Source organism: Rosa chinensis, chromosome 5 (assembly GCF_002994745.2).
Source record: "Rosa chinensis cultivar Old Blush chromosome 5, RchiOBHm-V2, whole genome shotgun sequence".
NCBI classification, from domain to species: Eukaryota; Viridiplantae; Streptophyta; class Magnoliopsida; order Rosales; family Rosaceae; genus Rosa; species Rosa chinensis.
This window is the reverse complement of record NC_037092.1, coordinates 66,694,274-66,703,574: the sequence shown is the minus strand read 5'-3', so window position 1 is coordinate 66,703,574 and position 9,301 is coordinate 66,694,274. Positions and strand designations below refer to the sequence as shown.

General features: G+C 40.9%; 1 protein-coding gene across 5 annotated transcripts; it reads left to right on the top strand.

The window, feature by feature from the left end:
- The first annotated feature begins 2,356 nt into the window (after positions 1-2,356).
- On the top strand, positions 2,357-9,301 carry LOC112167604 (probable disease resistance protein RPP1). 5 transcript variants are annotated; one of them, XM_024304649.2, is made up of 8 exons: positions 2,357-3,160; positions 3,263-3,357; positions 3,578-4,043; positions 4,137-4,249; positions 4,784-5,609; positions 5,687-6,798; positions 7,375-9,043; positions 9,245-9,301. In XM_024304649.2, exons 1-8 carry the CDS (start codon positions 2,640-2,642, stop codon positions 9,270-9,272), a joined length of 4,830 nt encoding a protein of 1,609 aa, XP_024160417.1. In that variant the 5' UTR covers positions 2,357-2,639; the 3' UTR covers positions 9,273-9,301. The 5 variants fall into 5 exon arrangements, with proteins under 5 accessions (XP_024160417.1, XP_024160416.1, XP_024160418.1 ...); XM_024304648.2 differs by having other exon boundaries at positions 2,360-3,160; positions 4,766-5,609; XM_024304650.2 differs by having other exon boundaries at positions 2,953-3,143; positions 3,568-4,043; positions 4,766-5,609.

The following is a 9,301-nucleotide window of genomic DNA, read 5'->3' as shown; positions in this document are numbered from 1 at the left end:
ATACTCCCCCTTGTGCCGCTCAAACTCGGTGATGACGTTTTGATCGTTGTTTCACTAAAAACCTTGCCAGATAACAAAAACCCTGTGGGACAAAAATAACTCTGGTCAAAGGGCAAAAAGAGCACAACACGTCCTTCACTTTTCAAGATCGAACATGTAGACATCATACCTCCCCCTGATGTCAAGGTCTCCCCTGATTTCTACAATTATGGGAGTTCGGATAACTTTCCTAATCCGATGCTCTTCACATGTTGCTCGAAGGTGGATTTAGGTAACGACTTGGTAAACAAGTCCGCTACATTATCCTCTGAACGGATTTGATTCACTTCAATATTTAGAAGTGTTTGTTATTGCTGATTGTAAAAGAACTTAGGTGATGTATGCTTGGTGTTGGATTAGATCGAAACAATGACGCAAGTGGTTGATCATAAATTCTCTACAAACTCTAAGTTTGGAGATCTCAACAAGCTCCAAGCTTGGAGTGAGCACGAACCCCCACAGTTCGTCTTAATTAGGTCTCCCCTATGATGAAGAAAGGGGGGTAGAAGAAAGGACTTTACAAGTCCCCGAGAAAAAGAAGAGAAATTGAATAAAAACTCAAAAAATGGAAACTTTTAGTAAAAACTACCTTGAAATAGGTTGCCAAAAACAATCGCCGGAAAATCTGGCCTAAAAAAGACACCAGAAAAGTGGCCGGAAAGTTGTCGGAAAAGTCGCCAGAGGTGATGTGGCAGTACCGGAGCTACCGTGGCAGTGTCGCTTCTAAGAAATTTCTGAGCGTAGTTGCTTCCAAGAAACTAGGGATTTCTGAGCGTAGTCGCTTCCAAGAAATTTGATTCCAAGAGGGGTTGGATTAGATCGAAACAATGATGTTTGTGGTCGATCGTTTTATCTCGACAAACTCTAAGTTTGGAGAACTCTACAAGCTCCAAGCTTGGAGTGAGTACGAACCCCCACAATTCGGCTTAATTTGGTCTCCCCTATGATAAAGAAAAGGGGGGGGGGTAGAAGAAGGGAGGTTGCAAGTCCCCGAAAAAGAAGAGAAATTGAATTTAAAAACTCTAAAAACGGGAACGTTTAATAAAAAATACCTCGAAATAGGTCGCCGGAAAATTTGACCTGAAAAATTGGTCGGAAATCAGCCGGAAAAGTCGACGGAAAGTTGTTGATCGAAGGTTTGACAGTTGACAGTTGACCGTTGACCTATGCTGACGTGTCAGTGGGTCAGGGTGCTGATGTGGCAATGGGTCAGGGTGCTGATGTGGCTGTGGGGTCTGCGTCAGTGGGCTTGGGCTTTTAGGCTTCTTTTGCTCTCTCCTTTTTTTTTTTTTCCTTTTCTTTTCTTCTCTTTTTCTTTTCTGCCGGTTCAAGATACAGCAGCTCAGGTGGCCGGTTCACGCCTTTTTAGGCCGGTTTTGTAATTGTTTTTCCGATTCCTGAAACTTCAGATCAATGGGCTTCTGCTACCAAAATCTAGTGGAAATTGGAGGTCCGGAAGATGGTGAACCGATGGAATATTTGCTGCGAGTTGTATGGAGCTTCCGGTGGCCGGTTCGGTAAGTTTTCGGCCGGTTCTTGGGGTGGGGCTTCCGGTTCTGGACTCCTGGGATCGAGTTCTTTAATGTGTGAGGTGGAGGCAGAAAATGGTTCAAGGTTTTGTATTCGGATTCAAGGTTTTTAGCTTCTTGAATCAGGGTTTGGCTATTTGTTTCAGAGTTAGGGCTTCGTGCTGATAACATGTTGTAGAGAAACTGAATTTGAGAGGAATTTGTTGTGTATTCTCATTGATAATAGGGGCCTCTTTATATAGAGGATTACAATGCATAGAATCTCAATCATACAAGGAAAATAATCGTACATTGAATAGAAATCTAAATCCTTCTAATTTAACCCTATTACCACTAGAGCAAGTAACCTAGAGTTTGGGCCAAACACAAATTAGGGTTTTACTTGAACAGTTTTTTTAATATTTTTAAAAACAAAATGAAATTTTGTGTTTGTAACGGGCCGGCCCACAATATGTCATGCTCGGGCCGTACTAGGCCCATTACAGGCTCGGGCCGGGTCAGACCAATGGACCAATATTCTTAGGCCCAGCCCGACCCGTTATTCTAACGTGCTCGGGTTGTGCCGGTCCACTAACGGGTTTGGGCCGTGTCTGGCCTCTATTGAGCGTGTCGGGCCCTTGCCGTGCTCGTGCTTAGTGGCCCGTTTGCCACTACTAGATTAACTTGCCTACTACCAAACACCACTTTAGCATCTAATGCATCATGCTAAACAATTGGAACAAATGAAGGATGGTGCGGAACAATGTACCAATAAACACTGAACGAAGAGTCTGAAAAAAAAAAACACTAAATACAGTCAAAAGTTCCTTTGACAGCATGTGCACTATGGATCAATAGCAGAACACTCTTGCAGCCTCCACTCCAGTAACACCAAACCACTGTTTGGACTGCACATAGCCACATATACACTCTTGTAGCCTTCAAGTTATTACTCCCTTAATTCTCCCTCTTCCATATTCCTACAATTTTTCTCTTTTTTTTCTGTGATCGATCTCTCTTTTCTTCTTTGTCTTTATTCTTTTGTTGCATCCTTGCCCAGATACCGTGTTTGTTTTCTTTTGGTTGTTTCCAATGGCCTTGGAATCCCCAACGGCCTCTGCATCACTTCCTACATCAGTTGAATCATCGGCTCCTGGGTGGAAGTATGAGGTGTTTTTGAGTTTCAGGAGTGAAGACACTCGGCGGGGTTTTACTTCTCATTTGTACAATGAATTGCAAAACAGAGAAATCAAGACATTCATGGATATCGACGGAACTAGTTTGGATAGAGGAGAGGGGATTTCTCAAAGTATCCTAGAGGCCATTCAAGAATCAAGATTTGCAATCGTTGTTCTCTCGCAAAATTATGCTTCTTCCAGTTGGTGTTTGGATGAACTCACACAGATTTTGCAGTGCATGGAAAATAAGGAAACAATTCTGCCAGTTTTCTATCACGTGGATCCCTCTGAAGTGCGCTCTCAAAGGGGGGTGTGCGGAGCGGCCTTGGCTGCACATGAAGAGCGGTTTAAAGATCAAAAAGAGAGGCTGATGAAATGGAGGGACGCCTTGAACAAAATCAGCAGCATCTTTGGCTGGGTATGTGGCAGTTCTGAGTAAGTGATCGATGAGACTTTCTTAACAAGAGTTGGGTACTCTAGTTAATTCGGGTTTAATTGCATCAGAATCATTTGACCCTTCTTATTCATTAATTACAGGCCAGAAGGACAGCTTGTCCAACAAATCGCGGAATTTGTCTGCAGCAAACCTATTGAAATTGAGTCGACGGAAGATATTGAAACTCATGGAACTTGTAAGTTACTTATCGGTTAATGTTAATACTTCCTCTTCCATTATTCACTTAGTTGTGGGGTTTTGGATTCACTCTAGTTTCTGCTCTGTCTTCTTTTTTATTGGTTAATTTCTTCATTGTTCTTTCTATAGATCTTGCATGTTTTCCTTTTTAGTTGTTTTCAATGGCCTTGATCAACCTAAAAGGCGACCTGCACATCACTTCCTTGAGCTAAAATCAGCTCCTCGTTGGAAGTATGATGTGTTTATAAATTTCAGGGGTGAGGACACACTACGTAAGGGTTTTCTGTCCGATTTACTAGCTGAATTGCAAAAGAAACCAGCACACCTGAACACAGTAAAGAATGATGAACCACTTCCAAAAGGGCGGAATATATCTTCGTATCTCCTAAACGCCATAGAAGAGGTGAGGTTTGCCATTGTTGTTCTTTCGCAAGACTTTGCTTCTTCATCATGGTGCCTAGAGGAACTAGCAAAGATTTTTGAATGCATGGAAAACCAAAATAGAATTCTGCCAATCTTTTATCATGTGGATCCCTCTGAGGTGCGACATCAAAGGGGGAGTTTTGGAGATGCCTTCGCTGTACATGAAGAAAGATTTCGAGATAATCATGAGAAGGTCAGGCGGTGGAGACGTGTTTTATCAATGGTGGCCAATCTCCCTGGATGGTGTTCGGATAAGTACAAGTAAGCATGATGAAACTATCTTAACAAGAGAGTTACACGTTACTTTTGGGTTTATCCTTATTCGACCCTTCTTCCTTTTTCTTCCTTAAATAGGAATGAAGGAGAACTTATCAAAGACGTTGCGAGTGCTGTGTGCAGTAGACTAGTTCAGTCTACAGAGTCGACAGAAGATTTTGAAGCAACAGGAGATGTCATGGACCGAACTTGTAAGTTAATTACTAGCTCTCTCTCTTTTTGGTGATTTGTTGGAGATGTCTCCAGCTTGAGGACACATACAGAGCTCCTAGATAAGGCTATATATGGACTCTTAAAACACCTTATCAACCTCTATTACAAAACTCTTACTCAACTGTTACATACTTACAAGTTACAACCGATAAACTTATATCGGCTTCACCTAGGACATATTATTTCTAGAACCGTTATTACTAGACCTTCCAGCATCCTAAACTGTCATTACCTATATAGGAGATAAAATGTCACAAGTCACTACTATATAAAACTTAAGACTCCTTGAAACCTTAATTCACCTCATGACCTTCTAACGTCAATGACTCTTCACTTGCTAGCGTCATTTAAATCACTATTTTGGTTTACATTCCATCACTGTGAATATCTTTGTTGGTTTCTTAACTGTTCTTGAGATTTGTCTAAATTTTGGTGTGTTACAAATTTATAATGGCCTTGACCACCACCCTAAAAACATCTACATCTCTTACCAGCTCCCCAGCCTGACCCAGCTCCTGTGTGGAAGAATGATGTGCTTTCGGGTTTCAGGATGGAACACACTCGCAGGGGTTTTGTAGCCCATGCAGACCATGAATTGCCAAACACAGGACTAAGTAAAACATTCAAGGATGAAGACCAGCTTGAAAAAGGGGTAGCCCTCCCCTCTGCATCTCTTTCCTCAACTGATCCAAGTCCTCAACCAGCTCTTGGGCAGAAGAATGATGAGTTTTTGGGTTTCAGGGGAAACGACAATCATAGGGGTTATGTCACCCATTCAAGTCATGAAATACAAAACACCAGGGTGACTAAGACATTCACCGATGAAGAACATCTTGAAAAAGGGATAGCTGCGTCTCCGCCTTCATCAGCTGAACGAGATCCTCGGCCGAAGTATGATGTGTTTTTGAGTTACAGGGGGGAAGACACTCGTAGGGGTTTTATAGCCTATTTATACCGTGAATTGCAAAACACCAGAGTGATCAAAACTTTCAAGGATGACGTGCAACTAGAAAAAGGGACGGTTATTGCTTCAAATCTCCTAACGGCAATCGAAGAATCAAGGTTTGCGATCATTGTGTTGTCAAAAAATTATGCTTCTTCTTCATGGTGTTTGGATGAACTTGTAAAGATTTTCCAGTGCATGAAAGATAAGAACAGAATTTTCCCAATTTTTTATGAGGTGGAACCCACTGATGTACGATTTCAAAAGGAAGAGACAGGTTTTGGAGAAGCTTTCATTAAGCATGAAGCTAGACAAGACATTGAGAAGATGAACCAGTGGAGAGCTGCTTTAAAAGGAGTGTCTGGAATCTCTGGGTGGCATTCAACCAACTATCCGTATGCATATATTACAAGACTTGTACTTTCGATTTATTATTTGGCTGAAGATTATTTTGACCCCTTCTTCCTTGTAGGACGGATATAGAACTAATTGAAGACATTGTGAAACATTTGTGGGAGAAAGTACTTGAAGCACCCACCGGAAATTTTGAAACATTTGAAGCGACAAGGCAAGCCATGGATGAGGTTATGAAGGTAATAAAAGATGATCAAGTCACTGTCCTTGGGGTGCATGGAGTGGCTGGCGTTGGAAAGACAACGATGGTCAAACATGTTAGTGCAGAAGCCCAGAAAGGTGGGCTTTTTGATCATGTGATTATGGTTGTTGTATCCAAAGCCCCCGACTTGCAAGAAATTCAAGGCACATTGGCAGATTCGCTGGGCTTGGAGGAGGGGATCATGAGAGGAAACAGCATGCTTATAATCTTGGACGACATTTGGGAGAGTTTTGAACTCTCGAGCATTGGAATTCCCAATCACAATGAGCTTCAAAGGTGCAATTCTAAAGTTATACTCACCACAAGGAAAAGCAATATATGCCATTCTATGGGGTGCCGTGCCCAGATCCCTCTCAATGTTCTATCGGAGGGAGATTCGTGGAAGTTATTCATGAAGACGTCGGGGAAGTCTTTTCATGAATCTACCGTTTCCTATGATGAAGCGAGAAAGATAGCTGGAGAATGCGGTGGTCTCCCAAAAGCAATAAAAGCAGCTGCAAGGTCACTTGGAGATAAATACATGGACGAATGGAATGAAGCAGTTGAAACAGCATTTGGAGATGACTGCTTGGACGAATGGAATGAAACAGCTCATCCTGTCAACTTCGAAGCTGAGGAAGACGTATTTCATTCATTGGCAACTGATGATGCCAAGTCATGCTTCTTGCTATGCTGCCTATTCCCAGAAAATTATGATATCCCATTTGAAGTGTTGCTCAGGTATGGGATTGGAATAGGTTTGTTTCAATATGATACAATGCAAGAAGCCAGAGATAGAGCACATTCTGTGGTCAAGTACCTCAAAGCTTCTAGATTGCTTTTGGATGGTACAAAGAAGGGATGCACAAGGATGACTGATGACATTCGAAATCTGGCCATGTCCATTATGCGGTCCGAAGAAGGTGATGGGTTCTTAGTAAAAGCTGGTTGTGAACTAGAGGAGTGGCCAGAGGCAGGATTTTGGCAAGGTATGCCACTACACCCCCATAGTTTTTTTAATTATCTCTTATACATGACTAACTTCTCCAGTCCGATTGTCGGTTTCATTGCTGAACCATAGCCCATTCACTGATCAATTAGGATTACTTCTATATATTCTGCAGATAGACTCTTCCCAGCGTTTAAAATTTATCTCGTACATCATATCAGCTACAGGATATCCTATTTGCATACACTAGCGCATACTCACCAACATAGCTCCAATTGCTTTTCTACCATTTCTAACATTTAAGAAAAGTAAAATTTCCTACATTGACGGAGGGTAAAAAGCTTAAGTACCAAAAGGATAAAATAAAGTAAAAGATTAAAGATCCAAATTACTATATGAGACTTTGACATAGAACTTGTTGAACAGCTGAAGTCCGTAATTCTTTTAGTCATACAAGTTTTCTCCATATTAATATTCATGAATTATTGATTGCTTTGCATATTTGTTTGGGTTTAATTAAATTTGGATAATTTAGCTACAATTAATTTTCATATTTCGATAGGATTTTGCTTAATAATTTCTATGTCATTTGTGGCTAACAATTTTGCACCCCTAGGAATTACTTTCCGGCTCCGCAAAATCTGGGATTGGCCAATGGATGCTCATGAAGGCTACTCAATAATCTCACTCATGAAAAACAAGCTTCATAAGCTTCCCGAATATTTGGTATGTTCAGAGCTCCAAATTTTATTGTTACAAAGTAATACTGGTATACGTGACATCCCAGAAACCTTTCTTCAAAGTCCTAATGCGCTAAGGGTCTTTGATCTTAGCTTCACTAGCATTTCATCACTACCTTCATCATTCAGTTTCCTAACCAACCTTCAAGTTTTGAATTTGGATTTTTGCCATAATTTAAGTAACATATCCGTTCTAGGAAAACTTAAGAAACTTGAGATTCTTAGTATGAGAGAACTTCCTGTTAAGAAATTTCCAAAACAAATAGGAGATTTGACCAGTCTAAGGATGTTGGACGTCACTGGTAGAGATCTTGAAACAATCCCATCTAAAGTGATATCGAGGTTGTATAGATTGGAAGAACTGCACATGAAATTTCAGTTTGGGAAGTGGGGAAGTAAAATTGAGGATGCAGTTGAAGAAACCAATGCTGACTTTGATGAGTTGACTGGCTTGTTGGATTTAAACATTTTGGGAGTTTACATATCTGATGCTGCATGCTTGCCTAAAAGTGTTGAGTACAAGCCGAATTGGGTAGAATTTGATATATGCATCAGCAGAGATGCCCCTTGCGTGTCGCTCCCTCAACATGATGGTTTTTCAAGAACCTTGACTCTTGACACAACAATCAATTGCTTACCGGATTGGTTTATCAGCGTTGTGACAGAGAAAGTGGAGAAGCTAGAGTACACAGATTGTGAAGACTTGAATGACATCGTTGGGCAATATGACCATGGCAGGTTACTTGCACTGAAATATCTCTCTGTGAACGGGCACCATAAGAACTTGACAGAGATAATCAACACAATGACACGGGTTTCAAATAAACCAGTATTTGAGAACTTAGAACAGTTGCATCTGTACCGCTTATATTCCCTCAAGGAGTTATGTGTTGGTGAGCTACCACCTGGGTCTCTACACAAGCTAAAGTTGTTGAAAGTGCAAACTTGTTGTAGCTTGGTGAATGCACTTTTACCATCGACATTGTTGCAGAGACTACAAAATCTGGAAGAAATCATTTGTGTAAATCTAGAAGGAATGAAATATGTATTTGGATCTGATGAAGGGCTTGATCCAGAAAATACTTTCTTGAGGAAATTGAGGGAAATGAGATTGTCTACTCTAGACAAACTAGTAAGCATATGTAATGGTCCTGCTCCGCATGCAATCTTCCATAATCTTAAAGTTTTGGCAATTTGCAAATGCAAGGAATTGAAAAATCTCTTCACAATAGGTGTAGCTGAATGTCTTTCTCAGTTGGAAGACCTTTCCGTACAGCAGTGTCATAGCTTGGACAGAGTCATTGAAGTAAGCAATAGCTTGACCAGCAAGATTAAACTTCCGGCGTTGAAGAAATTAGCTTTGATAGATCTTCCGGTGCTCACAAGGTTCTGCACTGAAAGTGTTACTATTGAAACTGAGTGCCCTTCATTGGAATACTTGTACGTGGAGAAGTGCCTCCAGTTTTCATATTTTGCTTACGATTTCGACAACAAGAACCAAGTCCACTTCAATGATGAACAACATTTGAGTTCTTTAGTGAAAAGGTATGTCATAAATTTCAACTGTATTCTTTTCTATTCTTGGTTCTTTTTTTTCTTCCTCTTTATTCCAGCCATCCCAAATGTCTTTCCAGTCATTTTAGAATCGTCTATATCCAGTTAGAGAAGTAGAGTGTAAACGTTGTTGAAACACCTCCTAAATTGGTGACTCAATTACTTCTTTTTCATTCCAAATTGACTTGTCAGGTGGGAGGAAGTGCATACTCGGCTATAAGAGAGCTGCTGCTGCACTAGGAAAAAAGG

What these genes read in the sequence shown, in the direction of transcription:
- LOC112167604 (XM_024304648.2), top strand. Translation starts at nt 2,640, where the DNA reads ATGGCCTTGGAATCCCCAACGGCCTCTGCATCACTTCCTACATCAGTT. An exon ending in AGATGTCATGGACCGAACTT is followed by an intron (nt 4,250 to 4,765) that starts GTAAGTTAATTA and finishes ATCTCTTACCAG; the next exon opens with CTCCCCAGCCTGACCCAGCT. An exon ending in TGGCATTCAACCAACTATCC is followed by an intron (nt 5,610 to 5,686) that starts GTATGCATATAT and finishes TCTTCCTTGTAG; the next exon opens with GACGGATATAGAACTAATTG.